Source organism: Pleurodeles waltl, chromosome 6, assembly GCF_031143425.1.
Source record: "Pleurodeles waltl isolate 20211129_DDA chromosome 6, aPleWal1.hap1.20221129, whole genome shotgun sequence".
NCBI classification, from domain to species: domain Eukaryota; kingdom Metazoa; phylum Chordata; class Amphibia; order Caudata; family Salamandridae; genus Pleurodeles; species Pleurodeles waltl.
This window is the reverse complement of record NC_090445.1, coordinates 148263598-148283916: the sequence shown is the minus strand read 5'-3', so window position 1 is coordinate 148283916 and position 20319 is coordinate 148263598. Positions and strand designations below refer to the sequence as shown.

The 20319-nt window shown below is 44.4% G+C and overlaps 1 protein-coding gene across 4 annotated transcripts in view; it reads left to right on the top strand.

The window, feature by feature from the left end:
* The window catches only part of HAP1 (huntingtin associated protein 1), a 137656-nt gene extending 118845 nt beyond the window's left edge, over window positions 1-18811 (top strand). For 2 of the 4 annotated variants that reach the window (XM_069237652.1, XM_069237653.1), the window contains 8 exons: window positions 391-465; window positions 1288-1425; window positions 2921-2991; window positions 4379-4609; window positions 8517-8812; window positions 9665-9883; window positions 11871-11973; window positions 15801-18811. In XM_069237652.1, the coding sequence (XP_069093753.1) occupies window positions 391-465; window positions 1288-1425; window positions 2921-2991; window positions 4379-4609; window positions 8517-8812; window positions 9665-9883; window positions 11871-11973; window positions 15801-16320 (1653 nt within the window). In that variant the 3' untranslated portion in view covers window positions 16321-18811. Of the gene's footprint in view, window positions 1-390; window positions 466-1287; window positions 1426-2920; window positions 2992-4378; window positions 4610-8516; window positions 8813-9664; window positions 9884-11870; window positions 11974-12142; window positions 12212-13699; window positions 13740-15800 lie in introns of all 4 variants that reach the window. The other 2 variants (XR_011204747.1, XM_069237654.1) reach the window with 2 other exon arrangements.
* Window positions 18812-20319: the final 1508 nt, after the last annotated feature.

Here is a 20319-nt window from a genome sequence, read left to right as displayed (position 1 = left end):
TTATTTTTCTGCCTCAAGCATTTACTGAGAGCAAACAACACATAGAAAAGACAGAGGAAGAGAAAAATGAAAAAGTGTAAAAATGGGAGAAAGCAGAAATCTGCAAGAGTGAGCTGAAGGGGCAGGGAGTGGCTGGAAATGGATTGAAGAGGCCCGAGATGGCATCAGGATTACTCTGCCTCAGTATTCGGTGTTCGCACATTTAATTGCAGCAGCTGCATGTTTAAGAGGAGGGCTTTGGGCACCGGCACGTTTTTATTTACAAATTAAGCACTGATGATACTCCACCCATTGATAGTAAAAGCAGAGACTGCCACCTTTTCATATTTAAAAATGATTAGTGAGCGCTTGATACAAAAATCCAAGCTTTCTGGTTTGTTTTCTTTTTAGTGCTCGTCTGATAATGAAGAGCTGCAGCAACACTTGACAGAAGAGAAGGAAATCCAGCGGCGACTAAGAACTGAGGTGAGTGGGCTGATAGCATGTCCTTAAACACACTTAGGAAAATGTAATATTAGGGTGCAATGGGGGTGTTTACTGAGGGAAGACCCAAGATATTGACATGGAATCATATAGCAATGTTTAGTCTTTACTGGAAAACACACAAAATGTGATGGGAGGCTGCTTGCAATAAGTCTTACCACTGGCATTCGCTCGGGCAGCATCCCAACTGCTCGTTCTTTTGCTTACGTTGCCACCTCATAGTATACCCAAACATATGCAAATTAGTCTTGGTCCAGCTCAAATAGCAGCAGCCAGCCTGAAATGCCAAACCCGGCCCTGCTCCAGTAGGAACAGCCAGCCTGAAATGCCAAACCTGGTCCTCTCTGTACTGGAAGAGAAGCAACCGAAGATCATTTTCTTCCTGAGTGGGGCTCATCAGTTCTGTGACGCCTGGGTCCAGTGGCACAGTGAGCACAAGACTCGCGTCTGGGCCCATTAGGGTGTTACATCAAACTTACAAAAGGTGATGGGGTGAGGGAATGCTTGCAATAAGTCCTACCACTTAGGTTTGATGTAATGCCCTATGTGGCAAATGGTTTGTCCAGACGCTAGTCAAGCTACAGGTCGATATTCATATTGACAGGATTACATATTTTGGTCCTGTGGAGAAGCTGGAACTGGAATTCTGGGTCTCTGAATCCACAACCACCAACATAGTCATTAGGCCTTGCCAGCTTCCCTCTGTCAGTCAACATTAAACACATCATTTTTTGTGTGGAAGCAATGCTGCGTTCAGTTGAAAAACCTTTGACCTAACTACTTTTGTTCTTGCCCAATTTCCAGTTACGAGACCTCCACGACAAATACATAGAAAGCAATAACATGTTACACGAGGCAATAGAAGAAATGAAGAACCTCCGGAATCGGGAATTGCCCAACACCACCATAAACCGCTTCGGCCCCCTGAACATTGTTCCCCTGGTAAGGAGCTATAATGGGACCAGGAGGGGTGGTACAGAAGTACAATTATTTTGAGTACTTGAATACCTACATTTGGAAACTTAGCCTGCTACTTCCTTACACAAATGTACCGTGCATTGCATGTTCTAACTGTTCATGGGCATGCACATTTATCAATGATCACCAGACCTAGAACTAATGTGGGACAAACATTTTCTCCTATTTTACACTAGTTGCACCCCAGAGAGAAGACCTAATAGCATTAAATAAAAGACAATCTGATCTATTTAGAAAAGTGTTTAAATATATTGTCACCTTCATCCATGGACTCTTTTTTAATTTTTTTATTTTATTGTGCAAGTTGCAAAACTAGATTCTTCTTTTACTTCATACGTTGATGCTAAACTTAATAATTTAATTTCATAGAATGTAGTTACCACACGTAAAATTTGAAAGCTGTCTATAAGTGCCAGCCTTTTATTTATTAATATAAGCAATGCATATAAATTAATTTACAACCAACTGACAAGTTTTGGACCAGTCTAAGATCCTTGAACAATACCTTTTAATTGTGCAAGATCAGTTATAATGGTATTGGAGTAACTTTCCGGAAGGAAAACCTTTGAATCTCTCATAAAAAGATCAGTCTGGAAACCAAGGCGAGCTTTGAGACATTAGCCCCATTTTCAGCACCAGTTAATTCGGATAAATGACTTTCTAACACTTATATTCGTTTTAGTAGCTACCCACGAAGACATTATGTTGGTGACCAAGAGCATCCAAACTTTGGTCAATTTGCTACACAGAATTGTTATAATATCTGCTGGAATTTGGTCTGTACAGGGCTCTCAGAATCTGATTCATAATTGGCTGAAGGTTACAAAATCAGGAAGCCACCCCATAGCTAAACGTTCTGAAACAGAAACACATGAAAGCACCCTTGAACTGCTGAGTCATGGTCTAAGTCTAGGATAAAGGCAAATCCTGGATAATCGCCTGTGATCCCTCATTCCGCCATGCGATATCAGAATAGGTGGCATTTACAAAACCCACATGGTATTTTATAGGTGCAGTAATTGCCACCCTTTCCCTCACTATACTGGAGTAAGAAAGATAATTAATGATGACTGGCACCAGAACTGTGAGGCCTTATTACTGTTTATGCAATGAATGTAATACACCCCAGTGCCGTACCGCAACGATCGCTATGAAGGATTTGGGTGATTGTCGTGTTCCATCTGTAGTGCTCCCGTACAAAATAAGTAAAATCAGTAGCTCTGAATGTTTTTGCAGTGGAAAAAAGCAATGCAAAGTTAAATTGGAAACGTCCAGAAAATAGGTACTATAAAACCCAGACGTACTATTATGTGTTAAGGCAGTGCAAGTGTTGTTTATGTAGAAATCTAGTATGATTAAAATGTTCTCGCTCCTTGTGCGGGTAAGTTATTGGCATTGTATTAGCTGGCCAAGAAAAAGGATAAACCATTACTTTTTTATGTTCTTTTCCTGCCTCAAGGATTCTATAGCTGCCGAGATTGAAGGGACAATGAGAAAAGGGTTTGATCCGTCCAAGCACTCGGAATGCAAGTGAGTGAACCGCCGCTTCATCATCTGACCTCACTTCACTGCCTCCAAATCTTCTGTTGCCAAAAATAAAACTCATCTAGTGCCACCTGCTCGTCTAGTCCACTGCTACGTCAGCTGCCATACTCGCAACTTGTACTTCCCCACACACTTCTCTATCTACTCGCCGTAACTCTTTATCCCCTGCCTCCATACACCCAGCATCCCCTGCCTCCATACACCCAGCATCCCCTGCCTCCATACACCCAGCATCCCCTGCCTCCATACTCCCAGCATCCTCAGCCATCTGCCTTTCCTGTCCAGTTTGATCAAGCGTTGGAATTTATCCCACCAGGCTGTTATCCTTATCCGGCAGCATACTCTGCCTCCATACTCCCAGCATCCCCTGCCACCATACTCCCAGCATCCCCTGCCACCATACTCCCAGCATCCCCTGCCACCATACTCCCAGCATCCTCTGCCATCATTCTCCCTGAATCCTCAGCCATCTGCCTTTCCTGTCTAGTTTGATCCAGCATCAGCATTTATCCCACCAGGCTGTTATCCTTATCCGGCAGCATCCTCTGTCACCATAGTCCCAGCATCCTCTGCCATCAATCTCCCTGAATCCTCAGCCATCTGCCTTTCCTCTCCCGTTTGATCCAGCAGCAGCATTTATCCCACCAGCTGTTATCCTTATCTGGCAGCATCCTCTGCCACTAGTCTGGTGGCATACACTGTGACCAGTGGTTTTAAATGTTGCATATTTTTAGTTGTCTCATTAGTTTAAAAAAAAAAAATTAAAATAAACAACTTGGAAAAGTGCTTAACAAAATGAGTTGGCAGCACAGCAATGGTGCTGGTACTACATGCAAAATGTTTAAAAAAAAGATAAGTAATGAATGTATTCATTCATTTTTTTTTATCTCTTCAGATTTTAATACTAAATTTCCACATAGAAGTAGCACTTGCAAAATCAGGAGACTGATAGGTCTATTTTGAGATCCGCATAGATTTTTTTTTTTTTCAAAATGTGGTTATTCAACTAACTCCCTCAGGCTGTGCATACCAGAGTGTGGCGCCTAAAATTCAGAAATTCGTTCTGTCAACTTTCACAAGAGCACCAAGGAAATGGCAGTTTTGGGGGCCAGCGCAAAACTGAACATCATGCCGTGTGCACTTTGTGGTAATTGACCCCATGACACCCTGCAAATACACAGGCGGAGTGGGTGGCACCCTGCTTGCTGCTTCATTTTAGGATTTCCATGAATACTGATTGTTATATTTTAAAATTCTGATTTTGTGCACTGTTTTATACTGTAGATTGTTTCACTCTCTGATCGGGGCAAAATGTATTATTGATTGATAAGATACTGATGTCAATTATGCCCCTGAATTGATTCTGTTGTAGGAACTTCTTAAGAGCCTTTGAAACAGTGAAGGTGATAAATCAGGCCAGCAGGTCTTGTTCACAGTCTCGCGCCCAGTCTCGCGCCCATTCACCACAGAACCTGTCCATGGAGATGTACCCAGCTTTACCGAGCTACACCAGCACACCCCGCACCAGCTACTATGGGTCCGATACCACCAGCACCACTGCGCCAGAGGAAAGAGTCCAGGCCCTTGAGCCAGCACCCTTAAAGTAAGTACTTCTTGGGGTACCTTTTATATTGGATACAGCATCCAGTGTGGGGAGGATGCAGAGTGCTTATGTGGCCATCCTTTGCAGTTAGTCTGTGTATCAAAAGCTTCTCTATATATTGCCACTGGTGTGCTTTCTCAGTTGCCCAGTCACTGCCACTGATTTTCGCTTTGTGGACCAACCACAAGCATCACGTACCCTCTTTGCCCTCTTCCTTCTTGTCACTCCCTCGTACAAGTAGAGAAGGCCACTACCATATCGGCTATAGCGAGCTCCTTCAGAACAACACTTGAGCAGTTGTTCGATAACAGTAGCTGCTTCTCTCTGGCATGGCTGTGACATCTGTGCTTTCCTCTGATGGGCAGATACAAACTTGTGACGTGCCCTTTTCTGCACTATATAACTGGCTTTAGATGACAGGGCTGCGCGTGTCAGTCAGAAATCACAATTATTGCCCATTCTTGGTTTGTATTGCTTTCTTGTATTTGTATATTTGACCCCATAGAGCCAATATATACCAGTGCACACCAATCGCATTATTTGAAATGTATGAAGTAAACTTATAATTTTAAAAGAACCAACTTGCAATAAATCATTTTACGACACGCTTACTACAATCTCATGTTTTCAAAGCCTACATCGTCTTAATGCAAAAAAACTTATCTCGAGTCTTTCCCTTAGCATCAAATATGGGCAAGTTTGAATTCTAAGAAAAATGTGTTTGGCATAGTAACACGTGTGTACTGGATTTTTAAAGATCTCATCTGCGTGGTGGAGCATCCCTTTTAACCTGCACAGAGCATTTGTGGCTATAGACACACATGCTCTGTACATGTTAGAAGGGATGCTCCACCACGCAGATGAGATCGTTAAAAATCCAGCGCACGCATGTGTTATTACACCAAGAGTGGATAAAAAATACAAAGCTGCACCCTCAGACACTCCCTACATCAAGGGCCAACTCTGTTCAGACTTGCTGGTAGTATCTAATGCCCGTGTACTGGATCTTTAAAGATCATCTCTGCCTGGCAGAGTATCCCTTTAACAAGGGCAGAGCATCTGAATGTACAGCAATATATGTCATGAACAGATGTTTTCAGGGTAACTAACATAATCTCTTTGGAATCCACATATAAATCTTTGACGTCCTTACCCCGGCCACCCCACCATTGTCACAGATAGCAGTCTTTAATCTAGCACTCTAAATATACTTAGTGACAAATATTAGTAACTGAAAAAGTCTGACTTGTACCATTGCTATGAAACATTGCAGTTTGTCCCAGTCTCAAACAAAGAAATAGAAAGAAAGGTTCAGCGATATCTACATAGTGCCTTTGCAAAGCCTATTGCGATTTCAGTTTGCTCTAGATCATGGGTACTCACAAACTTTTTCTCGGGGGCCAAAATTGCAGTATGGTTTGCGGCCGAGGGCTGCACTGAAGTGACAGCGGGGGGCGGGGCTTAGAGGGGGAACAACCACCCCACCCCGTTTTTTAAAACATTGTAACACACACAGCGCCATCTGCACACAGCGCCATCTGCTCTCACCCCTACCCCAGTAACACACACAGCGCCATCTGCTCTCAACCCTACCCCAGTAACACACACAGCGCCATCTGCACACAGCGCCATCTGCTCTCACCCCTACCCCAGTAACACACACTGCGCCATCTGCACACAGCGCCATCTGCTCTCACCCCTACCCCAGTAACACACACAGCGCCATCTGCACACAGCGCCATCTGCTCTCACCCCTACCCCAGTAACACACACAGCGCCATCTGCACACAGCGCCATCTGCTCTCACCCCTACCCCAGTAACACACACTGCGCCATCTGCACACAGCGCCATCTGCTCTCACCCCTACCCCAGTAACACACACAGCGCCATCTGCACACAGCGCCATCTGCTCCCACCCATACCCCAGTAACACACACAGCGCCATCTGCTCTCACCCCTACCCCCGTAACACACACAGCGCGCACACACACAGCACCATCTGCTCTCACCCCTACCCCAGTAACACACACAGCGCCATCTGCACACAGCGCCATCTGCTCTCACCCCTACCCCAGTAACACACACACAGCGCCATCTGCTCTCACCCCTACCCCAGTAACACACACAGCGCCATCTGCTCTCACCCCTACCCAAGTAACACACACACACAGCGCACACACACAGCGCAATCTGCTCTCACGCCTACCCCAGTAACACACACTACATTAAAAACAAATAAATAAATAACCAAAGAGCCTTACCTGACTCAAAGCACTGTAAAGATGCCACAAATGTAGAACAGCAGGCAGGCAGGCAGGCGGGCAGCAGACGTGGAGCCGGTGACAGGAAGCAGACGACAAAGCCCCGTAAAAGTTAGCTGCAAGCGCTGACTTTTATGGGGCTTTGGCTTCCAGGATCGTCAGGGCAATGCCATAAACAATGGCCGCCGTACGTAAACATAGAGGAGGGCCGCGGGAGCATGCGCAAGGAAGCCACTGTTGCCCATGCTCCCGCGGCCCTCTTCTATGTTTACATACTGCGGCCATTATGATATGGCGTTTGTGCGTCTCGCGGGCCGCCAAGCTAGGTCCGTGGGGCCGCTGGCGGCCCGCCGGCCGTACTTTGAGTACCGTTGCTCTAGATATTCATGACTATGTTAGATATAGAGATTTTCATTAAATGTTTTCTCGAGTTTTTAGAAAGACTAGGTCTAAAAGCTAATTTCCAATTTTTGGAAGGGGTGAATTTTTCTAGCTAGCTCAACTTATTAGCCTACTCTGCATATAGGCCTTGTTTAGGACAGTAATTCACCTTGACTAGTCCAATTGCTTTGGTTGCTTCACATTTTGAGCCAGGTAAGTGTGTTGTGCGTTTTTAGATGTTAACGGGTACCACCTCTAGCTCTGAAAAAGGCATCCACCTATAAAAGCAACCCACTGTCAGTACTGCATCCTTTTCTGTCTGCCGTCTCGTTTTAAAACAACTACACACCAAAGGGTGATGGCTTTATTCTACTAGCCCATACTTGTGCATCACTGACTCTTTTTGCACCCCTAAAGAATCCTTGTGGGATGATCTTGCTTAACACAGCTTTGTATTGAATTTTGGTAGACACTCATCAGGGGTAGCAAGGGCTATATAAATCCAATCACAATGTGTTTATGGAATTATTTTACCCAATTATTCATGTCGTGTTTTGCAGTGTTTGTGAATTTCTAGTACTGAATAGTTGCTAATTTGTAATATCTAACTCAAGGCTAAGGGTTTAATTATGACCTTGGCGGTGTTCAGACCGCCAGGGCCGCAGTGTCAGTCTGACCGCTGCTAAAGCAGTGGTCCGACCACTTTGGCAGTGGTCGGCTGGTGGTCCTAATCCGCCAGGGCAGTGCTGCATGAAGCTCCGCCCTAGGGATTACCACCCCCCTCTCAGCCAGCTTTTACCAGAGGTGCACTTGGCATGGGCAGTGCAGGGTGCCCCGTGGACAGCCCTGTCATGGGCCGGCTCAGTTATGAGCTGGTGTCCATGTTGTGGCCTGTAAACCCCTCTCCCTCCCCTGGCGAAACACCGTTTCCGCCCGCTGACCCAGCAGGGAACTTGGAATGGAGCCCGCCGGAAGGCAGCCACACTGGCAGCAACCTGACTGGGAGTTTGGAGGGAAGCTTTTTCTGCCTGCCAAACTTGTATTAACCCCCTAAGTCTGTGGGTTTAATCGTACTAAACAAACAGGTTGGTGTGCAACTAACACAGACTTTTGACAATGATTTTCTGATTTACATGTATCATAAGTATCCCTGGGCAAGGGGTGCCCCCGCATCCGTGAATTGATCCATGTAATCAATCACTTTCACTGGTGGCACAACAATCTTAAGTTGTTTCCTAAGATTTCTTTTTACTTGTCATTATAGAAGTGAATGTCAAGAAAAGAAGTTGGGGAAACCAGGCACGCCAGGCAGCCAGGACTTGGTGGCAGCCCTTCAACGTCTCAGCATGGGGCAGGGCCGGCACTCACCAGAGGATCCTCTCTTTGAAGCAGAAACAACTTTCACAGAAAACTCCAGCGGGTTTCTGACACCCAACGAGAGTATCCTGTCCACTGGAACCAACTATTCTGGCAGCTCCGACCACACTGGTGGATCCAGTCTTTCCTTTAGCTCCCGGTCTTACCTCCCAGAGAAACTACAGATCGTCAAACCAATGGAAGGTAAAGGCCGGGGAAACTTTAGTACATGTAAAGGGTGGTTGGTTAGAAGATGTGGATGTAAGTTGTGTGCATTCAACCCTAGATGTGGATGTAAGCTGTGTGCTTTCAACCCGAGACCCTCTGGGTGACTGATTCTCGCCTCTGTTGTGCTTTCTGTGTAATGGTTTCAAATACTACTTTACATTCCCTTGATTCATTTTGCCCTGGATATAGATATTCATAGTTCGATATGCTTTATACAATTACTATATCAATATACAAATTGGGGACTTGCTTGCATTCTTTGTCGCACAAATTAGTACCCAACATTTCACCTGTCTGAGCGTTGGTGAGCCCTGCAAAGTTGTGATTTATGACAACATGACTTTTATAGTGAGAGATGTGTTGAGACCGGGTTGGGTAGAACTAAGTATAATGTGGGTTGTGGTCACTGGCACAACAATAAAGATCTGTATTGACTACTCCATTCACTGGAACAAAGCCATTTTGCTTGTCTAGATATGTCTGAAAGGAACCAAGGAAATTACACTTCACAGATCTGTTGTAAGTTGAGGAGCAGGAAGTCCCTTGGTGTGATCAGCTGAAGTCTTGTGCTTCGTTCTAGTTCTCTTTTAGAGATTTAACCAAACTGTCTTTTGATGGAGCTGCAGGACACTCCTATCCTGCATATTTTCTACAGTCTCCATATTTGGGAGTTAAAATCATTTAATCAGGTTAAGGAATTGTGGCTAGTGTTCAAGGTGGGCGTACGTGTTTGACTATACCTAACTCGATGTCACCAGTTACAGTGCCACTTCTCCCTCCCTTCCTGTAGACTTGACTTCTCTCTCTCCATCCCTTTCTTCCCCCTAGGTTCAGTAACTCTTCACCACTGGCAGCAGCTGGCAAAGCCCAACCTGGGTGGAATCCTGGACCCCCGTCCCGGAGTACTCACCAAAGACTTCCGTCAGCTGGACGTGGATCTGGAGGAGGTCTACAACCTGAACGACTTTGAGGAAGATGAAGTGGACCTTACCTCCTTCCAGGCACTGGCTACCTCCACCCCTTCCAAGGCCAAGGAGAACATTAGTAGTGAGTATCTCTGGCTGGGAGCGCTTGAAGCAGTTTTGTGGAATGTACGTATATCGATTGTAATTGTTGTGAACATACGTAGAAGATGATTTCTCTGTGCTAAGGCGGTCTTGTGACCGTGTAGTTCTTTTGCAGTATTGGGTACAATGAGGAAAAGAACAGGTTCGTTGACCAATACTATGCTAAGCTACATCCCACTGTATACCTAAACCATGCTTCATTTGGCTTTCGCCATGGTGTCGGATGATGCCCTGAAGGATAGATTCCTTACTTAAATTTTTTCCATATTTCTGCATCCCCTCCAAATTCCAGAAATCTGAGCAATAGCTCTCTCCCACTGCCTTTCCCTTGTAGACTGGAGCTTTCTTAAATTCACAAGGATTGGGTATCCCCTGCTGTCAGAACACTTGCAACGGCGGGGTATATTTACAAATTGTGAGCTTAAGAAGGGACCTTCTGCTAAAGGAGCATTGTTTCAGGTAAGTAATCTTCCCTTCTCCAGCAGTGGATTCTTCTCATATGTATAGCATTGTCTCATTGTCCACCTTGGGAGAGGTGCTCTAAAGTGGTAGGGAGTTTCAAATCTCGTGAATAAGAGAAACATTCTCGGAGAACCATTCTTTCAGGAATGCTTCTTTCCATTTCGCAGCATTGGCTTATTTTTCTAATGTTTCAGTATTCATTGCTGGTAGAAACAAATGAATTCATATTTATGAGACATAGTGTAAGTCACTTTCCTACCCTGCTGCCATCCTCCTGCAATCGTTTGCTCTACTCTTTGCCAGTCTGCTCTTTTTTTCCCACCATGTTTCTATATAATGCCCCCTGCCCTCCTGTTGCATCCACATTTCATCTTATTTTCTCACTCCGTCTCCCCACTCATTCCTTACATCTGCCTGTAAACTTCTGTCCCATTTTTTTTTTGTTGTTGTTCTTGTGTTGCTTGAGGTTGTCAGCCAGCAAGTCGTTTCAGCAGTCTACCATCATTGAAAATAGAAGTAGCCTTGGTCTCCTACGGTCAGATCCTCTGCTCTGGCCTTCTTTGGGTACCTCTCTGGAGGATCCAATAATGCTTGCTCTCGGGTTCCCGCTCGACTAGAAAAGTTAATCCTGGAGAATTGCCTTGTTGAGAGCTGCACACTAGAGCATTGCCTTCTCTTTTTCCACCTCATATTGTACATTCAGTTTTTAAAGAATGTAGTTGATAATATCATTGTTTAGGGACTGGCGGGTGCTATTTATGACTTGACCCCCTGTATTACTTTAATTATATGTATTCATACATTGGTACCTCGGTAAGTTTTCTCACATGTTAAGATCTTCCTTAGTCTCGAGGTTATTACCATGATTCGCTGTCAGTCATGCAGTTTGCAAATTCTCTTTTGTAGGCCATACATTTGCACAGGGTTTAAGTGCAGCTTCAGTTGATACCAGAATAGTCAACACAGATGTAAATGAATGCCTCAGTCAAGAACCGATGTCCACTTGAGTGGCAAAGGGCAGCTCTGTCGACATAATAAGTTCATTAGATTAAGGTTTAGTGCACCACGGAGTCCATCTGTTTACTGTCGCCTTGTGTATCCATGCACATGTTTGCTAGGAGGCTTGAAGCAAAAGCTTGAGCTTGTATCACACATCACTGCCATGGTTTACGCCCTTTCCAGTTTTCTCCTGTGCAGTGGTGGACCAAGGAGGCATTTTGTTAATGTATGGGGCTGAGCAGCCCCTGTGCCTTCTGTTTTGTGAAGCCGTTGTGTTCTGATACACCCTTCAGCTTTGTGGCAATCTGGTTTTGTGATCTATCCATGTAACCACTCATCTCCCCAACCCAACTTTCTGACCACCTGCAGACCTATGTACTGACCCCGCGAACACATTATCCCCGTTAATTTCCATTCCACCGTTTGTGTGCCCCCTTGTTTGTGCCCATGTGCTGTGCTTCGGTGCCCCCTTGCGTGTTAACCCTTGGTTTCATGTACATTTTCAGTGTTGCACTCCACCAATAACCTCCCCCAGACCCAGTCTACGTACACCGTCACCACCTGCCGCATCCTGCACCAGGCCAAAGACAACACCACCGTCACTCCCAGGTAAGTGGGTCCTTCCTCTTTTTCACCATTCCAGCAGAGGGTGACACGCAGTGACGTTGCGCCTACATTGGTGATGGCACAGCCTTTGCAACCTTGCCAACCTTTATAAAATGCCCTCCTCTTTTGCTTGCACCATTATTTCTAACTTTATTTTTGCATTTGATTGCAGACCACACAAGTCCTGGCTTAAGCGCTTACTGCAGCTGTTGAAACTATGAAAGATGGGCCTGATGCCAGTGTAAGAGTGTGAACCTCCCAAGTCCCTGGCAGTACTGCAGTAACCTCATGTACATGGTGCTTTGGCTGAGCGCAGGACTGGGTGGGGAAAATTCAAAGATCACGCACTAGGTCAGAGTGGTAACTCACCAAAGTCCTTACAAAAGATAGTGTGGCAGCTGCCCGGCATGTTCTTAACTGAACCAGTTTCTGATTCATTCATTGGCAGGTCGCAGCCCATTAAGGTGAGCAGTACACAGTGGTTATCCACACAAACGCCAAACGAAGTTTTGAAAATGTAGCATTTACAAGCTGTCACAACATAGCTACTAGTTGGAATCCCTGACAGCCTTTTAGTGTGCTGCCAGCGTACGTGACTGACTTGACTGGCTGAGACATCCACGTCCATGAGGGGACAGGAATAAGCTTTGAGGGGTTGCGGGGTCAAAAGGTTTTTAACAAAGTAGTGGTGATATCTGGGTGTGAGACTCTAGGGATGGAGAATGTGTTCCAACTGGTGAGACTTAATAGTCCCAAAAAGCAAGTGACCAAATTTCTTCAGTCTTTAGGCAGGGATTATATGGGTGTTCAGTGGCCTTTCCTGTATCCAGAGTAAAAGGTGTACATCTTTCCAGATGTAGTCATTCCACCTGGTGACCTCTGCCTCCATGGCTATCCGGCAGTCAGGAAGGACTTGCCATACCTCTCTTCCTGCTACCCCTGCTGCTCGAGACACCACAGCAGTCTAGCAACGTCAGCAAGAGATCTGGAGAGTTGTGGGGCCACCCTAGAGGCCTCCCGCTCTTTTTGTTCTGCTGTAGTTTAATGACGTGTATCCTGGGAAGAAAGCGCATTTTTAGAAGTGGTTGATTTACACAAAGGGAGGTTTGTTGCAACACAGTAAGTGTACCCCAGGTTACTGCCCAACTGCCAGGCAAGGAGCGGGTCTGGCTGCTACTGAGTGAAATGTGACCTGCTGGGGGCGGAGGATGCAGTGTACGTCACTTCCTGCAGCCTTCAAAGCTGCGAGATGCTGGGGTCCTCTCCACAAACAGAGCTGACCGCTCGGTGTTGTGGTGCGGACACCTGGACCGGCAGCTTGGAATCCGCTTGGTGACTGATGCCCAGATGCTCACATGGGCAGCAGTCTTGATTACTGGATGGAATCCAGGTTGGATTGCTGTCAGGCTGTGCATGTACCTGTAGCCTGCTCCTGGCATGCTGCCATTCAAGCAGTGGGCATGATGCCTTCTCCTTTTGCTTCAAACATTAATTATATTAACAACTAATCACTAATCTGACCTCTTTGCCTGCTCTAACGGAGTGGATTTTGTCACTAACTAAACAATTTTTTGCTATCTGATTCTAACCGCATGGAGAGGGGCCAGCGGCATCCTCCTATTCAGATGTATCGAAACTCTCATTTAAAAACAGTAAACCCAAAATGTTTGTGCTTCTCAGTGAAACTATTACTCTTGTTTTCTTTCCTAAAAATTATTTCCCAATTTAGCAGCACCTCAAAAGGGATTAGGATGTCCCCAACTGGGCAGGTACTATCATTCGGATGGCTAGCCAGAACATAGTTAACTTTCACATATAAGTAGGAGCAAAAAGATGGGGGGCGGAAGGGATACTTTTTTGTCCTAATTAGGGTTTCCAGATTTGTATAGATAAGTACAGACTGAAAATAATCTATTTTACTGTCTATTTATTTTAAATATGGAAAAATAGAGAAGATGGATTTTCATATGGGCGATTTTTCACGACTGTTAGTCATGCATGCTAAATTGATATTTGTGCAGATTAACAGGTAGGGAGTTTAAAAAAAAAAAAAAAAAAAAAATAAGGAAAAATAATTCCTAATGAAGCCTAAATAAATGCAGCCGTAAAGCTGTTCAAGCTGTTATTATTTCAGATACCTGTATTGTACTGTAATGGAAAATCTCAGTAAAATAATTGTTGGTTGAATAAATGTAGAAATAGACCAATTGCATCTTCGTTTTTTACAGTAAGCATAAAATAAATATCGATGAATACAGATGAGTAGAGCAAAAAAAGAAATATGGATACATTCTGATGGGAATGTTAAATATAAATGCCATATAACCGGGGGCCCCAGTCATAAAGCTGTCATCATTCAGTGCCTGGCCTCTCCATATGGGAAAATTCAAACATGATTTCCCTGCCAAAAGGTCGTAAGGTGTAGATTGAATTGACTATCGGTCAAACTTGGCTTTTGCAAACATGTCAGTATTTACAGCTAAACAAAAACAGTCCCTTTGCAAAGAAAAACAAATGTTGGTCTACCCAGCATTACTCTGACAATTACCATAGCGAGGAAAAGATCCTTAACACTGCAAATGGACAATTTCGAGTAGTGGGGCGGGCGTTGTTTCTTGGAGTTTGGTGTGTACATAATAAAATATTCAAATTCTTCATCGCTACAGATGAGGACGTTTCTGAAAAGGAAGATCGTATTAATTAGTTTTGCTCTTCTGCATTTTTTTGCACCATTGTTTTTGAAGACTAACAACTGGCATTAGATGAAACTTATTCCTGATGGTAAAACAAGAAAGATTCTAAGTCATTCATTGTGGAATTCCAATCACATGGATCACACAACACTGGCCTAGGTGAAAACAAAATGTTGTAATGTTTATGTATATATTTTTTTCTCTAACACAACATAGTTGCTAGAAAGTGCAGAGTGTATTTTTCTTGCACAGAAGCTCTAGTTACCTCCTGCTAGGTCACTTTTAGCAGCATGGTATGAATTCTGGAGATTAATAATCTGTTACTTTAAGTGAATAAAAGTAGAACTATGTTCCTGTTGGTCCCTTATGTGCAAAGAACATAGGACTGCACAGCCATACAGCCCTGATCTGATCCCAGGAGCTGCAATATTACGTGTAACTTTAAGACGGAGGCCGACCCTATTTTAGGAGCCTCTCCAACACATACTCAAGAAGCCCACAGTCCGTTTTTCCTTTTTTTTTTTTTTATCTTTGAGGATATGGACCTGCAGTGCAGAGAGGTGACGAACAGCTGGTGTTAGAGTAGTGCTACAGAAACCCACTGTGCAACCAAATATGAAGATATCCATTTACCCTTTCAAGCTAACGAAAATTGGCGAATACTCAATGAAAAATCAAAAGTGCTTAAAAGTTTAGGTTATATTTGTTTGGTGACCATTGTGGTGACTGTACCACGACAGGAACCTATTTTTGACCTGGCAGTCGCAAGTTCAAATTCTAGTCAGTCTGCCCTTCGTCCCTCTGAGATTGATTGAATGTACATTGTTGATTGGTGTAACAATAAACCTCCCTTTACAGCACCTTAACATGGCTTCATCGGTGACAGTGTTATTAATAAATGAACTGGTATGCCCCTTTGATTGAGTTTTGGGGGAGTTTGGGCCTAGTCCAGGCATTTTCTTTCCATGTGCATTTAGCGTGTGTGGGAAATGAAAGGTACAAAGACAGGAGATGTGAGTTAAAATCTACTTCGGTTTAAATCTACGACTTACTGCCTATTAAGAGTGTTTTCAAAAGATGCATTGATTAAGATCATATGAGTGATTAAAGCTCAAATTTCTCCCTTCTCTTTTTCAGTCTTTATAATTCCCTTCTTCCCTCTTGTGGGGACTTTGAGAGCCTGAGATCTGCTGCGAGGGATTCCCAGCAGCTCTTGCCGGAATATGTGACTGGTGTGGGGAGACCAAGCATTAGTCAAAGCGCACCCTTTGGACTGGTGACCCTCGTTAAGGAGCATGGGATTTCTGCTGCGATCTGTCCAACTTTCAGGAATGGTCTTATGTCAGGGGCCACTCAGCCTGGTGGTACTTCTTCAGAGCCCCCAACGTCATATCCCACCTTTTACCTAGGAGGAGAGTGGAAGCCCCTTCCCGTCCAGACTCTTGGAGGTTTTCACTTCAGCAAATCATTGTTGGGAAATATGAGGCTAGATGACCGAACTTCTAAGCGACATGCTAGGAGCCTGAGCCAAAACAGCATTTTCAGTATCAACCTGGTGGATAAGCTGAAACGGCTGCGGTTGAACAGTGTGGTGGAAAGGGGAGAGGCCTCCTTCCAGAAAGCAACAGAATCGAAGACCTCTTGGGACACTGACTAGCCATCTGCTTCCATTTTTGCTTTTGCCAGATGCCTGCACTGTGGTGGTACCAGCAGGAAGAGGAACTCTCTAAAGTGCATCAACACAATGGCTTTGGATTTGGTAACACCAGGGACATTTGACCAAGCAAGCTCTGGGTTAACTCTGATGCTGTCAAATAAAGGAGCATTTAACTTTTGTAAGTTGCCTGCTTGGTTCTGCTGCCCTGCTCGGTTGCCCCTTCATCTCCAAGTGAAGTAGGTTAGCCATACGAGCATTCCTATAATTATGGTGTGGTGCTGTTCTAACTCAGACTCCAGAGACAAATAGTCCAAATTGCATATGAACTTCCATTCCACATTTGTCTTGCTGAGGATTGTGCACCAGGGCTGGTTACAGGAGATGCTTATTTGGCAGACACCACGTGGAAGCTGCAGGTGTCTTCAGCAACGAGGGCTACAGGACATAGACAATTGCAGATTTCCCCGCAGGCCACAGCTCTTGAAATACTGATGGTGCAGCAGCAGTCACCTGTTGGATATGCTGGACATGTGACTATCTTCCTAGAGCAATACTGGCCTTTAAGGCTCTTGGAAACATCTTCCCACTTTTCTAGAGAGCCCCACTGTTTGCCACCCTGGGTTATTTTCCACAGTTTCTGAAACTGAGTGATTGTAAAACCTTATGTATGCTCATGACCATGTCTAGCTCCTTCTAATTTGTATTCACCAGAGGAGGTGTAAACTGCTCAGGACAAAGTTGAATTAATAGGTTAATTAATACACTAGCTCTCTGTCTCGTTGGCGGTAGCAAAGGTGGGACACACACCTTGTATTGTGTCAGCACTGACCTCTTTAGTTTTTCCGTTAGACCTACACTTCGACAGTCTTTTGCCAACCTGATGTGTTTGGCAGTCAGTAGCCAATCACATAAGCAGAACCCACACGCTGTATCATCAGTGAGCATCTCGGCAGCTTGGATGCTGGGAGAATCCTCATTTAACTATTGTACTGTAACCTATTTATTGGGGTTTAAAACAATTGATGTACTTTCTGCTTCCACTCTGCCCACAAACAGACTTTTTGAGAACTGTCATATTGCACATCCCCTCAGTCGTGTTCATTAACACAAGGTGACTTTTGGGTTCTCTCGGGGTCCTACACTGATATTCAGCTCTGACCACCATCTTAATTCTCTTTTTTTTTTTTTTTTTTTTTTTTTTTTTTTTTTTGCTTCTAAAGCAATTTTTTTTGTCTAATGATCACTTGCTGGATTGCTCCAGCAGAAAAGTGCAATAACATATATGAACATTTTAATGCCTTTTAAAGTAGTAGAAAGGAAAGTTTTCATTGTTTGGAATATTTCCTCTACTTGCGTCTGCCCTGCCCAGCCTTCTGTTAATAGCAGCTACCTGCCCTGTGTTTGTGCACACGCGGTTGGTTGTGGCAGTGTAAACCTTGAATAAGACTCTGCTTCATGCTCTAGCGATCTGTCCCATGCCATCATTCTTCTTTTTACCTGGACCACTTTTAAGACCTTAGATTTTGGATTTTTAAAGTTCTGATTGACCTCTTCAACATTACTGATCAAGTAACGAGAAGGGATGCGGAGGGGCTGAAAACTCGTGCTCTTTCTGGACAAATAGGCGGTGCTGTCTGTCCGACGGAACACACCTGGATGGAGTGCGGAAGTTGTTCATTGTATGTTAATATATTGCTATAGACCGATGACATGACTGCTAAGGAAGGGGTGGTCTTTGAAACAGATAAATTGATTGTGGCATCAGAAAGTTAAGGACCTTTGTTAAAAGTTTGGGATTTGTTTGGTATGGACAATGGGGGCCGCTTTTTATGAAATATAGTGGTGTTTGATACGAAAGAAAGGAACTAGACTGGTTCTGGGTGAAGACTTTCAAAGTACCCCTCTTGTGAATCCCCTCCGCTCCCTAGAGCATCAACCTTAGAGTGCACAAGTAATCAGTAGTAAACAATGTTACTTTCTTCAATTCATTGTTAAGTAACTGGAAACCTAATTATTTATCTGGTTTTGTAGTACTGTCAGTAACGTAGTACTGTGGGAAACCAGTGCTAGTGACCATATCGACATATGTCAATCAATTCCGAAATAATTTTAGAGAAGAATTTAACTTGCCATCTTGAGTTTTATGAAGATTCTTCATATTTTAATCCCGTTCTGGGTGAGAAGAATGTTTGGTATGGTGGCTGAGGGAGAAGCCTTAAACATTGCACTAACAGCCAACTCATACAATAGCAAATGCATACAAGGTGGTCCTCAGATTATCTTCTTGAAAGGTAAATTTATTGGCCATATATTAGAAATATTACGGATGAAATGTGTTTTGACACCAACACCTTGCACGGTAAACCCCAGGGTTGACCATCCCTCTGGGTGAATGGTCATAGGACGTTTGTGTGTACATTGTAGGAGAAGCGTCTGTTTTTCACTGTATCACAAAATACACTGGATGTAATAAATTTGTCTGAAAAATGTTAATTTACTGTGCCTAATTTATTACTTGTTCATAACTATTTTAAAGCTACTATAAAGACACTGCAAAACAGATGTGACTACAAATGAACTCTGTATGGTCACCTTCACCCAGAAGAGAGTTAAAGATGTGTTTCATTGGACCGACACAAGTAATATCCTGGGCCCTTATTTTATGTTTGAGGCTGTTCACCCTTAAACCCTTTAAACATTTGTTCCACAAAAGGTATCCAGGCTAAATTTGTACTTTTTTTTGGGGGGGGGGGGGGTGGTCTATGGACTGCTTTAGTTGTCTTTAAGCATCCCTATTCTTTCCAATACATAAAAGTGGGCTGACGTCACAAAGGGGCGGGGGGGAGACACGGAAGCTTCCATGTCTCCCGGGGGAAGGTGACATAGGATCAGAGACTGAGACATCAGATACTGAGACAGCATCTGAGGGATAGGACAATGGCGCAGACTCTGGGAGTGATTTTTCAGTCAGAGGAGTCCCATTCGATAACTCCTCTTCCAGTACATTATGAGGGAGGTGATGAGGACAGTCCTGCTGTCCCTTTGCAAGCTGTTCGTGCAACTGGGTAATAGTGGGTTAGGCCAACCCAGAGAGCAGGTGAATGCGGCGGCAAGCAGAGAGAGAGTGCTCTCTTGGGAGCTCCCCAATTTAGTTCAGCCCCAAATTCCACCACACAAATCATATTGTGGAGACATCAAAATTATCTGTGGCAAAACAAACTGGTTTTGTAAGGCAGGCACCTGTGTTTTTGGTCCTGGATTCGGCGGCCATATAGAGAAACACACTAAACCCAAACATTTCTGGAAACTAGACATCCGGGGGAGTCCACAGAGGTGTGACTTGTGTGGATTCCCCAAAGTTTTCTTACCCAGAATACCCTGCAAAGCTGAAATGTTGGAAAAAAAACTCAATTTTTCTTGCATTTCTGTCACACAAACTACAGGAATATGCTGGGATCCACAACATTCCTACCACCCAGTGACTCCTCACCTGTCCTGATAAAAACACTACCCCACTTGAGTGCCTACACCTAGTGCCTGTGTCAGGAATGGATCACCCCAGGGTCAACAGCTGCCTCACGTAAGGACCAACATTGACTGTTGTGTGATCTATTCCTGTCGCGGGCACCAGGCCTAACCACACATGTGAGGTATCATATTTATCGGGAGACTTGGGGGAACGCAGGGTGGAAGGAAATTTGTGGCTCCTCTCAGATTCCAGAACTTTCTGTCACAAAATGTGAGGAAAACGTGTTATTTTAGCCACATTTTGAGGTTTGCAAAGGATTCTGGGTAACAGAACCTGGTCAGAGCCCCACAAGTCACCTCATCTTGGATTCCCCTGGGTTTCTAGTTTTCAAAAATGTGCTGGTTTGCTAGGTTTCCCCACGTGCCGGCTGAGCTAGAGGCCAAAATCCACAGGTAGGCACTGTTTTCTATGAAAAAATGTGATGTGTCCACGTTGTGTTTTGGGACATTTCCTGTCGCGGGCGCCAGGCC